Genomic DNA, 15,265 nt, shown 5'->3' with positions numbered 1-15,265 from the left:
ATTCAATCCAATATGGTGACGTTAAGATCGACGAAAAGGTCGGATTGTACTTTGATTAAAATTTTGCAAAATAAAGTTGCGATATCGAAAGTGTGTTTGTGTGTCTTGCTCAAAATCCTATTCACCCCCCTCCCCTCCTTCGGGACGTCAATATCGCTAGTTCGGGGAGTCGTATAGTTCGGGGAGTCGTATAATTTGCGCTGACAAATGGGCTATACAGATATACGGAATCTACTGTATCTTGGTTGCTGTTACAGCTGGTTTCGAAGAGAACAATGTTTATGACTATAGAAATTGTTGAAATTATTTTGAGTTTTTCGGATCATTAAAGTTGTATATTGTCTGTTCAGTTGTGATAAATGGACATTATAATGATTTGATTAACCCGAGTGTTGTTTTGTTATTCAAAGATTGAAAGTGTTTTATAGGTTTATCCAGTTTGGAACTTTTATTTTTCTTGAAAATTCCTCAAATAAACTGTATTTGCACTATCTACATCATGTTTTAATGCTAAGAATTGCAGTTAACTGATTGAAGTTTCATGTTCCTAACAGCAATGTGATGGAAATCCTCTAGATACTAAAAGACGCCGTGTCTGGATTTTTGATTGAAAAATTGTATTGAAAAATGTGTGGACACGTTCTCTCTTCACATTGTTAACAGCAATAATCTGTAATCTAAATACATGAAGTTTCAATCAGTTTGCTGCAATTTTTCATTTTCATTTTCATTTTACATGTAGAAACTAGAAAGTGAAGATACAGTTTAGCTGAGGAACATTAAAAACAAAAAGTAAAAACAGTTCCAAACTGGATAAACTTTTAAAATGTTTGGTAATTATTGCTGTGAGAGATGTGTTTATAAAACCATGTACATAAAAGTCCATACTTACCAGCTTTATTTGTGAGTCTAATGGGGACATTTTTGCTACAGTAGGTATCACATGTCTGCGGCAGTGCCCATGAGAACATCAGTGCCAGACTTCCATATATGCAATGTTTACCTCTGGCAGTGTTGCTAGTCACACCGTTTATGGGTTACTCCAGTGTAAATGATGTCATTAGACATTGATACACATTATGGATGGCCCAATTTAAGGGCCTTGCTGAAAATTTCCCTGGGGAAAAGCAGATTTGTCAGTAGCCATTGCATCCTGAGTTTTCATGTTACTTGTCCGTCTATCAGTTTTATTTTGGCTCCAGATATAATTCATTGTCATTCCCAGTAGTATCAGTAGTCACAGCAATATACAGTTGTCTGTCAAGCAATTGTTAAAGAAAAGATTGCCAATGCTAGATGAAATTTCTATAGGAGTGGTAACAATATTTTTACAAAATGCAGAAAAGGCTCGAAATTTGAAGTTGCAGAAAAAAATCGAGACCCTCGAAATAGATGAATAAGCTGGCAAGCTAAAAAAAAGTACAAGCTCAACATTTTGAATCACATATTGGGGGAACAGAAATAAATTTTCCAACCTGGTTTATCTGCAGTTTCAAGGTTTCGTAGTCAATATACTATAGATGGAAGAAAGTGCAAGGTTGTGAATGAAGTGGTGGAACAGTTGTTTCTTCTACTGCAGTAATGAAATATTCTGCCAGGGGGCATTGTGAGGTTTCTTCCCCAAACTCAAATTGATTATCAGATTTCCAAGTTTTTCATTGCTAGGAAAGATAAGAAGAAAAGAAAGTGAACATTGTCATGACACTCATGTTGGAACAGATTGTCCCAATTAGATCTACTATAGTATTACAGGAGTAAGACAGAATTATCCATTGTCACAGTTGTGCCCCCCCCCCCAGACATTCTGGTTGAAGCAGGGATTGTATTTATGTAAGTTGCAGTCCAGCTGTGTGTCTATGGAAACCTTTCTATCAAGGTGTTTTGAACAACCTGTTCCATATGTATTGGAGCAGCTGAACTGTAAATTGGTCTGGGAACTAGTTTTCACCTCACCCTGTGTACAACAATGTGGTGTGTGGGTTAGTATCCTGCCCCTGGGATTTGCCCTACCTGTAAGGTGTGTATATGAGCTCTGGTCAGGAATGTGAGCAGGTGTAAACAATAACAGGTGTCCTATTGTGTTTGTGTGGGTGTGTGACAAGCTTCTTGTAGAACTGAGAAAAAGAAATACAGATTGTCCTCAGGCAGACAAAACGTAAACAAAGGGAAGCTGGCCAGACTTGTGATTTCCACGAAAAGTTACATCTTCACTTGAGAAATTCTCTTTCTTTTAGTTGTACTAAATCATAAATGATTCCTTCTTTCTTTATGTAGAATATGTAGCAAGTCGATATTCAGATTTAGGATTCTTCATTTCAGAAATCAATGGAAGGTCACGGTCTTAACAGTAATGAACACGTTATGACCGAGGTGATGAAGCACTTCACCTACCATGAAATGTACGTCAGAATCAATTCCATGTTCTCCACAAGAGCTGAATAATGATTTTGGTGGTTGCTTTTAGCAGTGAGTGACAGTCGTCAATTGAAAATGCATTAGTAGTCCTGTTTTTATTGTTGTTATGCTGTTGCCTTTTACATGTGACATGCAACTTGATGTATCCCTGCACATCTCCCATTGTTTTTATGGATTCATGTATTGACAATATTGACCTTTTTGTGGATATAGGACAGAGGGATGGTACATGCATATATGTATCTGGGCCAACTGTCGGCCTGTCTGGGTCCTAAGACCTGCAATTAGTTCCGCTTTGGTGGTTTTCAGGTTACTTAGGAAACTGAGTCAGGTGTTTCCTGTAGGGTATTGACTGGTAGGTCATACATGTAGTAATAACAAAATGGTCTTTATAGAAAAATACAAAAGTTGCTCAAGCAACTCGATCAATTTTGTAATTAATCTCTAAATCTAATCAGAAAATTTTGCAAAGTCTATCCAGTTACTTTGGCGTCTTTTGTATTGTGTATTTTATTACCTAGAGTAGATGTCTAACCAAGGAGATTGAATGTCCTTGGTCCAACCTCATCAATGTAGATAGATCTTTGTTCCTTCTTTACATTCAGTAAACATTCAGTAAAGAGAATCTCTTTTGCTACAGGCACAATAAGACACAAGCATGCAGCAAAGCATTATCTATTCTACATTGTAATTCAATTGACACATCTCTCATTTGGTCCATATCATTTCCCATCCATCCTAAGAAAACAAAAGGTGTAATAATCTTTAGTCACGAAAACCAAAATTGGGAAAGCCACAATACCTGGGTGTGGCATCATCATTGTCATGTTCATTGGTATTCCAGTCACTCACACAATTAGGCAGCCCTGTCAGTGATAAACAACACAATTACACTGTCTACATTCTACCACAGTAATAAACAGGTTCTAGCCTTGATGAAATTATACAATCTGTCTACCTATCACTGCATTGAACCAGATCTACATTCATAAATGTCTTTGTAATGCTATTGAGGTGCCCTGGCAACAAATAGATACATTTTTTTAATGAGTAAGCAGGCATATGTTATTGGAAAATCTATTGATTGGACTGTAGAAACTAATTTATTAAGTAAACGGAACGAATTTGAAGGTTAATGAAGCCTTGAACTTGCAGAGAAAGATGAATCACTGGAAGAAGGTTAGGGTTAGATAATAAGTGAGAATAAGAAATGACTTCTACTAAGTTCTAGGACATTGTATGTGACATAAGATTTTTGCTGACTCATTTCTTATCTCTTTCATAGACTTGCTCTTGACTACTGCCAAAGTTTTGAAGTAGAATACTCCTTTTAGTTTCATAGAACGAAAAGAGGGGGCTCTGATCAGCATGGATAACTTTGACTTTGACAACAAAAGAAGTCCAGAATATGAGACCCTGTGATAGTGTGAGCTAACCATGTGTTTGGGTGAGACTGACCCCAGCCTACCAGAACAACAGAAGGCAGGAAACCATGTCTCCTGTTTCTGTCATTTCCTCAAGGCACACTACACATCACTTCCTGAATACAAAATTATAGGTCTGTGCTGTATAAAGCACATGTAAGAATAAAGAAACCATCCGTTCAGTTCTGAGTTGCACTGTTGAAAATAAGGGTCGGTTTAGTGTACGCTTGTCGTGAAGGAATGACTCTAGACGAGGCAGAATTCAATGAGAGTTCAAGTTCATGTTGTAGTGTAAGTACCCATTGTTTTCCTTTACCCTTGTTGGGTCTTATTGTCATTTTCATGTATCATTATTCTTAAATGGGAAGTATGAGTTTGATAAAGGGCAGGGAGAACTATTGGACCTAGTCAATCTTGGAAGGAACATTGAACTTGGTATACTGAAGTAAAGGCTATTTATGTCTTATGTCCAGCTTTTAGAAATGGGCATGACCTTTGTTGACATATTTCTGTTGAATCTGTAAATTCCTCATGGCCTTTTGTAGTCTTACATAAACTTGACTTGTTTTGACTCTGTTCAAGTCAACAAGTATGACAAAAACCTTGACTGTGCAAGGGGAAATACTGTATATTGATGTATACAAACAAAACTTCTCACTTGTCTGACCTTGTTTTCAGTCTGAGAGACTATGGTAGTTACAATACTAGATAAAGATAACTTACCTTTTTAGTCTCTGATCCCTGAAACACGCTTTGTTAGACAAAGAGGAACGGAAAACTTTCTGAATGTTCCTCCTAAATTTTTGGATCATTGAGTTATTGCTGGTCTGTCTGGTCATCTGGAATACATATCTAAACCTCCCGGGAGGTGGTTATGAGCTAGACTTCAAAGCTGTCATAATTAAGTCTAATCCAGCTGTAAGACATGGCATCAGTTCCATCTCTACTGCCTGCAGGACACTTCCTAACGAACCAAAAACTCCAAGTGTCTGCTGACACAGCTGTACACAACCCGCCCCAAACAAAAGGGTCCCCAGAAATTTTACCTTATCCAAGAAAAGCAACTCTTTCCGCTATCTGGAGCGTGAAATAAGAGGCAAGAGCTTACTTTGTGGGAATTCTATTTTTGTTTCTGGTCGTGTTGACTTAGTGGGTTTGGGTGTTGTGGCGCGTATCAAAGATCAATGGAGGACACTGGAACCAACCATTAGTTTCCTCCATACTTTTATAGGAAATGGGGGTATGGATCTTGTTAAGGCTCCCCCAGGGAATCCCAAGTCCCAAGCTTGAGGAGCCAATGGGCCAGCTCCTTGGCTTGGCAGCGGCAGTAATACTAAAAGAACTGTGACCATGGAAAGAACATTAGTGCCTCCCACTGGCCTGTCTCAAGTGGTGAAGGGAGACAAGGTGTAGGGTGGCAGGAAGCCTTCTCTCTCAGTCCACGAACTCATGCAGGGCATAGGGTTACAACACAACCCAGCTTCTTGTGGTCTCACTTGATAGACAAGCCTGTGGTGCACAGTAGCCATCATAGAGGCCTCCAGTCTGTGCAGCTCTGGCCTTCCTTCAGGAGGCCTGTTTTATCTAGTGTGTGCACAAGGGCTTGTGTACACATACACCCAGTGTGTACACAGTACAGCCAGGGCTCAGCTTGGGAGAGAGGATGGTCTAGATTAGCTGTGTGGGTCCTGTGTGGTGTACACGACCTTGGTTCCCTCTGCACACCAAAAGGATGCAAGTATGCTGCGGAAAGCCAAAAGTTGGGCCTCTCTGCAGGTAGGTCAGACTTCTTGGTGAATGATAAGTTACCCTGAGAACAGTCTATTTCTCATTTGAGGGGAAAAGAGGCCAGAAATCGGCCGGATCAGTTGTAAATAGTATGTTTAGTGTGTGTGCCATTTGTCAACTGGTGGAGCCCGGTACATAGGTCACTGCCTGAAGCCAGGGTCACTTTGGCCCCTCAGTGTTATGGTCTTGCCAATGCCCCTTTTGGACAATGTTACTGTTCTGTGGAATGGATAGGAAAGAGTAGAGTCCCTCCTTGTTTTCTCATTCTGGGAGGTTTTGTTTGTTGTTGTTGCTTTGGTACATTTCCCTGTTGCTGTCAATTAACGCCTGTTGAGTGGCAGCCTACTGGTCCAAAATGGCCTGCCCTCCCACCTCCCGCCCTTTTACCAAGAGCGATACACCCCAGGCTTTGTGCCTGGTATCTATAGGAATCCTCAGGGTTCCATTCTGTTCAGTCTGCCATTGTGCCCCCACCATTCCCCTGCGCTGTTCCTCCATTCTATCACAGCTGCCGGCTACCCTATGCCAGGGTCACCAGACACGTTATATTGGCATGTATTACACACACTCGCTGGTAAAGACCCTGTAGGGTGACCTTTGACTGTCTACTACGGCAGCAGTCCCACCAACCATGTTGTGGTCTTCACCCTGTCTCCAACTCAAAGCAGCTTTTGTCTCAGAGACTGGCGTGCCGCATAAGGATCCGGGATGTTCTCACTCTTTCCCGTACGTCTGCTCGTAACGATGAATACACACCCGTTGCCACTCCTAGTCACTGTTATGGTAATAACGTTTTGCATGAAGTTACAATGCAATACTGATGATCTCACGCTGTTTTTCTAACGGATTTTCTGTATCTTATTATGTTTTTTTAGATGGCAGAGGGGCGGAGATGCCAGGTCCAACTTCTGGACGACCGAAAGCTGGAATTCCTAATCCAGGTAGGCCACTTTCTCACATGTGAGGTTTGGTACGATAGACAACGGTGTATAGGCAATGGAATTCATTTTGTCACGTTCTACCATAGTGCAGGCGCCATAGAAGGGCAGACCAATTTAGATCCTTCACAAAAATAGTGCCCACACATATTTATGGGGGATACTGCATGAATGAAGCCGCAAAAATCAATTTTGTCGTATATGGACCATTGCATTTAATATTCCACAGTTGGGCCATGATGAAAATAGGTCTGTGCTGGAATGGGTGCTTGGCACCAGTGCTATGTCTGTTGGTATGCCACTATGTTGTTGTATGAAAGAAGAACTTGCACATTGGTGATCAGCAATTTTAATACATAGTTTGACCACAGCAGATTTCAGTCACTCCAGATAATGTAAGTGAAACTGAAAGGGGACAGTTTCTGTGACCAAATTTGGTTTTCTAATGACCGCAGCTGTTATTATATTATCTCTGCTGCGGTCAGTCTGCTGCCAGAACATAGAGACAGAAATATTAATACACATAATCTGACATGCCACGTTGTTGTTTTGAATCTCATAGTTTCAGAAGTAAGCAGTACGGAAACCAGACACGTCGTAGAAGTCTCTGTTTAACTGGTGTGGAAAATCTATACAGAAAATTGACCCGTTCATACTTGTCACACCAGGTCTGTCAAAAATCAATGGAAATTAAGTCATCTCTATTTGTCACCACGACCACCAAAGCCTCTGAAACCTACTTTACCTATTTGTGAGCATGTACATGTTAAAGACAGAAAGGTTGGGAGTACCAAATATACAAAGAGTGACCAGACAAAAATAGTTTACCCTGTCCACAACTGCGCACACAAATTCTGGAGCTGTGTTTATTTCAGGTGGCCGCCAGACGTGATTGACTAGAAGGCTAAAAGCCGCCTAAACTTTGCACACAATTGTGAAAAAACTGAATGATGGACAGAATAATTCATTATGAGGTCTTGTACTGTCTGAGAAACACTAGGATTGAGGAAGAACAGACAATTTCCTAAGAACTCCCAATTTCCTTAGATTTTATTTGCATCACAATAATAGCTGTAAGCAGCTGGCTGTAAGCATTTGAAAAGCATGTATAGTCATAAACACCATCCCATTTCAGTTTCATGTTCATTATTTCCCCTGACTGAAAATCAAATAGATGATCAGATCTATGCAGTGTTCAAAGTAAACTTTGAGTTTTAGATTGCTGTTCACCATTCTACAAGTTTCTTTCATACAACATCAATGTGGCATACCCGCAAATACATTGTGCATATGTATATAATTATATAGCACTTGTGCCATGGGAATTGTGTTAGCAAGAATTGAAATACTGGTAGTGTAACCCTTTTAGCATAATTTGTTTTAATAAATGTATGTATTTAGATTGTTATGTATTTGAAATTAATGATACAATCAGATAAATCAAGTATAGCCTTTCTCCCAGGATAGTAATTAGTATAGCCCCGGTCACACTAAACTCACGTCGTACCTACGATGCACGTACGATGCATTTCCCGTACAACTCAGGTAAATCGCAGGTAAATCGCAGGTAAATCGTAGGTAAAATCAGCTATCGCAGAGCGTCGGGTGATGTTCAAAATTTTCCGGCGTCGTGCGATTTGTCACGTGTCGCTCATCTCATATGTGTGCACGTTTAATCTGACCTTTGCAAGATGGTGATGCCACCAGAAAGAATCAGGCTGGTGTGACTGCAGATACAGCTAAATAAAGTACAGGGAAGGCAAGCTGTAATTTTGGCAGCCCTCATCAGGGTTCTGCAAGAAAGACAGAATGCGAGAAGGCGACGGAGGTGGTGGGTGAGGCCGTGGATCCAGCGGCGGACCTTACTAGGCCAATACGACACACTTTTGATTGAGTTGGCTCGAGAGTGTGGTGGGGACTACTTCAGAAACCAAAAGCAGTCGAGCGCATAGTGAGCGCTGCTATATGTTTGCATAATCTCATGAGAGAAAGCTACCCAGGCTTACAAAACAGAGACTTGGGGCCAGGGGGGCAAGTTGTCCCTGGGGCATGGAGGCAGGCCGGGATGTTTGGATGAGATGCGAAATGTGCGGGGGGGAAATGTGGCAAACATAGAGGGAAAACAGCTAAGAGTCTATCTGAAACAGTACTACAATAAACCTGTGGTTTCGTTGCCATGGCAGCACCATATGATATAGGCCGATTTGCATGTATAGATATGTGCGCTGATGATGGCTTCAGTTGTTTTTAGTTTATGACAACAGAGACGCATAAGCATAAAGATATGTCTTCTAGTAACTTTATTTTTCACCCCTTAATATCAAGATATGTTAATGAAATAATCTTTACAAATCACCCTTTCACATCCGGGGCAAACTGGCTTGGACAAAATAACGTTTTGTTGCATCGCATCCTTATTCTTTTGATGTATTAGAACGCCTCCTTATTCAGTTTTGTTTTCGAATTTATAAAAAAAGTTACAGTAATTTCTCAAATCTCAAATCTTTCTCAACTCTTTATTTGTTTGAAACAACCTCACAGAAGTACATATAATTCGTACAGATACATGCACTTCTGAATTGCGTTGATCTTACATGATAACACACCTATGTTCACAATATTGCCTTAAACAACCACTCAGAAGTAAAGATATAAAACGAGGGTGAAACGAAAACATTCCAACTGATCATGGAGCACAACATTTCTTTATGGTTTGATACATATCTTCAGTGGGATGTACTGATATATGGATTTCTCTGAAAGTGAAGTGCATGTGACAGCAATTAATTGCAAAATGAAAGTTTCAGTCTTTTTAGTATCTTTCTTTCGTTAAGAGATACAGGATGATATGTTTACAACATAAAGCAATCGTTGATACCAATAAAAAAAACTCAGTTCTGGTCGTCCTGCTGGTTGTGCTGCTGTTCCCGGGCGTCTGCCAGCTTCAGATAGCCGTGACACCAGAGTATAGCATACAGACGTCATGCCATAAGTCCTTGGGTAGGTTCTTCAGGGAATGAGGTCTGATCTAATTATGAACCCACGTGTGTATAGCCATGAAACAATCGTATGCATCACCTGTGCGCGATACTCGATCTGACACGTGGAAAATCGTAGCCTTGAAAGCAGGCTCTTCAGCGGTCGCGCTGTACACCAGTTGCCACTGTGCTCTGGTGGCTGCACGTCTCAACAACATCGACAATATCAGGGAAAACTGAAACCATCAGAACACGGTCGAAATGTATACATTTTTCATCTCATTGGTATAAAAAGAAGGCCGTAGTGAAGTCTGTATTGGGGGCAATAAAAATCGTACGGCGACGGAAGCAAAATTTTGAACATGTTCAAAATCATCTTTAGCTGTATTTTCCGGCGTAGGACGCTCGCCGATGGCTACTTTTACGTGCGATTTACCTACGATTTACCTGCGATTGACCTAGGTACACTCAAAAAACCCATCGTACGATGTACCTACGTTTTATGTGACCACCACTTTGTATGTGTTAACTATTGCACCCGGTTTTTCGCAAACGTACGACGTACGGCGCTGTCATGACGGAAGAAACCCCATCGCAGGTACGACGTGAGTTTAGTGTGACCATAGCTTATGCTAACTTTATGAAAATTGGATATTTTTATCTAGAATAATTTTTTTATGTCAAACTAAAATAACTTGGATATCATTGAACCACATGTAAAACCATGCTGATGATGAAAAATGATAACATAAAATCCAAGGTACGAAATGGGAGCCTAAGTCAATCCCACACAAGGCATAATGCTTATTCATTCCCATTCTATTGCAATAACGTTTCATGAATTATGCAAGGTAACGGTTCAGTTAGTGCCTTTGAAATGTAGGTCATAATGCTTCACTTTGAAACTGATAGTGTAATCTTTTCACTACTTGCCAACTCCAAAGCTGTGTAGGTAATTCATCTCTCTCGTATAGACCTCTGAACTAAGACTTGATTCTCACTGCTAGATTTCTGATTGGAGAAATACTGATACACGCTGCATTCCATAAGGGAAGGGGCTTATCTAAATTTTACAGCAGTGATATCTAGTCCCAGTGTCATCAATAATGCATGGCAGAAGCTTTGGTGTGTGGGTCCCCGTGTTATTAAGCACTATTAATTCAATGCCTTGCTGTACCACACAGTCAAATGATCTAGTCAATCCTAATTCCAACAGAGAAGAGGGATCTAATGATGAATCTTTAATCAGCACTGTGATATGCGCATCAGGCTGATGTGTAATGTGATAGAATGTCAAATGATATTTTATGTATGACTTACCTGTTCTTTCCTGAATATGATATGATATCATAGAAATAGATTAATTGAGTCATATCATGTATATAATTAATTCTATGCACATTATTTTGATTAGCTGTATTGCAACTTGATACTGACTGATTCCTTTGTGGGGCTTATTGTAATATAACTCTCTTCAAATGAAGCTATTATTATCATTTTATGCATGTCGAAAAATTAGATTGTTTTTGAAAAAAACATTGGAAGTATTTCATATCATTTCATGTCCAGAAGCAAGAGACTGCTTACCCAACCCAGTTTAGAGATACCATGTACCAAGGCAACTGTTTGGATTGTGAATGCTTGACATATTGGAGTCTGCATAGTTTGTGGAGCAAACTGAACTGGGAGGGACCACAAACACCCAGTACAGAGGGTCCTTATCTACAGCAGTATCTCTCTCATTAGCAACCACACAATAGGTTCTACTGGCATTTCCTTAGAGAATGATCAATTATTGGGCAGACATCATCTGCGGTTTGCAAACAGGCATACATTTCATGATCAGATGTTGCTTGCCTCAACCCAAATCCAATATGTCAGTCAAGGATTGATTCTGTGATACCTGCAAAGCGTACTTTTATACCTGGAGATTCAGATAGTTTCCTTGGTGCACCCATAATGACTGTAGAGAAACTAGAGTCTATTGCGCTCACTTAGGAGTAACATATCTGAGAATTGCAGTCCACTTTTTTGATTTCAAGATATATAGTGTGAACAATGAAAGTGGGAGGGGGTACCAGTTGGTCCTACGACTTTGATGTACACAAGGAAACAAAACAAAAAAACAGTTGCACCAAAGCAGTTCTAACTTGTATGACATGTAGGCATTTTGTTGGTTACTTGATGCATATCTTTGCCATCACTCTATGCCCTAACATTGGTGCCGCAGTCAAATACTAACTTCATTACCTGGTAGTAAGTGCTACACATTCTTGTATCTTTACTGGCATCTGGAGTTAACATAAACATTAGTAAAACGATACTTAGTGCGCAGCCACTTCTTACTGACCTTGCAGTGATAAAAATACTAAATTCCTGGACCTCTCACTTTCACTAGATCTGAAAAGGATCTTTCCTTCAAGTTCAAAGACTCGCCCAAGAAGCATGGGTTGAAGTAGATCAAAAATGAAAACAAAATTTTGGCTGTACGGAAACCCCTTATTTATTCTTCCAGAGTCGGTCAATCATACCGTCTTTCTGATGCTCCATTTCCTTTTCAAACTTCAAAGGTAGCCCAATCCCAATATTCCCAGCTAGGGTATCCCAAAGGCTTACAACATTGGCACCATTCACATGTGATACCTGGCTGTGGTTCAAGACAAACACTGTATCAGGAAGGCCGAGGCCAGCAAGGTCCCTCCACTGAGGTGCCAAATCCACGCACCAGACTTGTACTGATGGATCAAACAGATTCGCAGTGTTGATAACAATTTGTACATGATGATGTCACCTGGAGGGGGGAGGTGACAGGGAGGCAGACCAGACTCTCTGGTGTGATAGCTCCCTGGTGCGAGAAAAGGACCAGAAGGAATCAGATTTATGCATGTGGTCAGGAAAAGGAACAGGGTCAACTTTATATGTGGTCTGGTAGTTTGAGGTAGGGGAAGAGGAAGGAAGACCTGGTGACCATAGCCAGTGGTCATTCGTTCAGTCCCTTGGAGTGCATATTGGCTCAGCATAGGTCGGCAAGTTTCCTTGCATTTTCAGTAGCACTAGCAGGATGTATTTCTATAGGGAAGGGATGCTAGCCCTTCACCTTGAATATGCTTGAGGCACCTCCTTGAACCTTGGACCCCATTTTACGTCCCTTCTGAAACACAGTGCAGCCCCAACCAAGGTGTCCTGACCCAGGATTGAACTAGGGTTCCCAGTTAGGCTTTTACCGGTTGAGCTATTTGGACATTCCTAGATTTGTGGTCAGAAAAGGGAAAGGGTCAGCTTGATGAAGTCTGCTTATTTCATCATACCCTTGGTTTTCCTATATGTAAACTCAAGCTAGAGCCAGGGTAAATGTTTTGAGAAGATGAAGGCAATAAAATGGGTAGAACTGAGCCAAGACACGGCCGAATAAGGTGAAGTCACAAGGGCTATTTGTAGCTAGGTCATTTTTATCAGTCAGTGAGTCAAAAGAAAAACAGAAAGAAACCTTGATAGAGGGGTGTTGGCTGTAATGCCAAGGTCCTCGTCCCACACGTTACCTTCCACCTGCTGAATTATGAATTGTCCAGTTACTAAATACACGTTTTCATGTAACAATATGATACTTCTTGAAGGAATGTTTTTATCAGATTTCTACATGGTTATGGCAAAATGAAAGTAACAGTTTATGTTACTGTATGTAAGATTTATGATCAGATGAGAGGATAGCTCACAGCAAAGTCCTCTCAGCTCAGTCCTACTCTGTATCTGTTCTTATCACACAACATGTAGATAAGTCTTGAGTGCCAGTTGTTTTTGCCTGTAACTGTTTTAATCTCAGTGTAGTGGTTTAATTGGTTTTCACATATTTCTTCCCTGGTTTATCAGATTATGTGAGTATGGTGTTCATCACTGTCTCCTGCTATAACTGGCAGCCCTAGGCACTGATGGGACTGTATATCTCTCACCAACATGCACCAGATGCTGCTTCACCCTTTTGTGTACAGTAAAACTAAATGTGTATTTATGTGTCAGTCAAATATCTAACAGCTGTAGATATTAAAACCCACAAGGATTAAGCAAAGGGAAGACTTTCAAGTTGAACTTTTTTTACTGATCATGTTTTGCTCGTAGGTTTGTCTAATGTCCTTTTGGGTAGTTTTCTGAAGCAGAAGTCAGAGTATAGCCTGATGTTTGGATAGTGACAGAGGTCAAGCTGATATGCTGTCAAATGTCCATTAGCCTGATGTCCATGACAGTGGTGAACTAGATCAGTGCCTACACTGTGGGGTTATCTGGGGAAACATGTGGTGTGTGGGGCATTGCTGCTCAGTTTCAACACTGCAGAGTTCCACCTGCACTTGAAGCAGGTGATACACTAGATTTGACATGTACAAAAAATAATTCACTCACTGCATGAAAATGAATGAAATGAAAAAATAAAGATGAAATAGAAATATTGGTATGAATGTAAAGCTTAAGATTCAGTTTGATACCAGATGACAAGTTACAGCTTTTTACTTTGATTTCAAGAACTAAAGTAAAACTAAGACCTGATAATAACAAATAAGGTCCATAAATGATAAAGTCAGGAAGAGATGATACTTTGGTGGTGGATAACTACTGTTGGTCCAAATCTTATAACCCTTTTACTAATAGTACTGCATAAATTTTGTTTCCATTCAGCCCAAGTTGCAGTCATCAGACCTCCTGGACCTGGTTGCCTCCCATTTCAACTTGAAGGAGAAGGAATACTTTGGGCTGGCTTATAATGATGAAACGTGAGTACTTTCTCTCATCTATTGCATCTCTTATAGTTTGATCCACTATAGTTAATGTTGGTGTCTTAGTACTGCTGAGTCCAGATATGCAAACCTGGGCACTTGGCTATGGCTGTGATGTATGACTATTTGGTGTACTGTAACTTTCATCTTGTCCTTCATACTACTTGGTAAGATTAGGCTATGGTATAGTGTTTTGAATGGAAGTAAGACCAGATATTATTTTCTTATATATATATAATATATGTACATGTGTTATATAATCACCAACAGTACCACCTAGCATTGACATCTCAGGATAGGCATGTTTAAACTTAAAGTGACGGCATAATCTTAGACTAAAACATTTTCCTAGTTAAGTTTTAAAATGTAATTCAGACAGTTGTTACTTCTAAACAGTGAATGGTACCAGATTTGTATTGGGTAATGCTATGGACCTCGGCTGCCTATAGAACCAATATTCATGCTATAAACCATGCTGAAACTGCATGCAAGACAGCAAGCCTAACATGGGTGTCATAAAATGTAATAGGACTTTACTGCAGTAATAACACTGGCCTTGAAACCGCAGGCCAACCATTTTACGGCCCAGTATATAACATGACTGCCAAGTATGTCCAATTACTAATGAATTAGTCGATGCAAATGCAGTCAGGTCCAGAAACCGCCAGCCTTAAAAAGGTTACAATGAATATTCTTGACTGTGATATTGCTTCATCATTATTGCATGGAACTTTTACTAGCAATCCCACTTTCCATGAGGAATACAAATGCTGGATTTTCTTTTTAAGATGTCCTTAGAGACAGATAAAAAATGCTCAGTTGAGAAATTTCAAAGATATCAATATCAATTTCTAAGGTAGATGATTTGACACTTTTCCCCACTCCTTTTTCATATTTTCTGTAAATTACATTTCTTTCATCATTTTGCCTCTTTTCTATCATTTGTCTCTTTGAAAATC

At 40.1% G+C, this 15,265-nt stretch overlaps 1 protein-coding gene across 9 annotated transcripts in view; it reads left to right on the top strand.

Moving 5' to 3' along the window:
* The window catches only part of LOC136435096 (FERM domain-containing protein 4A-like), a 56,041-nt gene that overhangs the window by 5,987 nt on the left and 34,789 nt on the right, over positions 1-15,265 (top strand). For 4 of the 9 annotated variants that reach the window (XM_066428312.1, XM_066428305.1, XM_066428311.1 and 1 more), the window contains exons 1-3: positions 4,065-4,130; positions 6,503-6,568; positions 14,209-14,303. In XM_066428312.1, the coding sequence (XP_066284409.1) occupies positions 4,080-4,130; positions 6,503-6,568; positions 14,209-14,303 (212 nt within the window). In that variant the 5' untranslated portion in view covers positions 4,065-4,079. Of the gene's footprint in view, positions 1-4,033; positions 4,131-5,080; positions 5,616-6,167; positions 6,354-6,502; positions 6,569-14,208; positions 14,304-15,265 lie in introns of those variants that run through there. The other 5 variants (XM_066428303.1, XM_066428308.1, XM_066428304.1 and 2 more) reach the window with 5 other exon arrangements.

This window comes from Branchiostoma lanceolatum, chromosome 5 (genome assembly GCF_035083965.1).
Source record: "Branchiostoma lanceolatum isolate klBraLanc5 chromosome 5, klBraLanc5.hap2, whole genome shotgun sequence".
NCBI lineage: Eukaryota > Metazoa > Chordata > Leptocardii > Amphioxiformes > Branchiostomatidae > Branchiostoma > Branchiostoma lanceolatum.
This window is presented reverse-complemented; position numbering and strand designations above follow the sequence as displayed.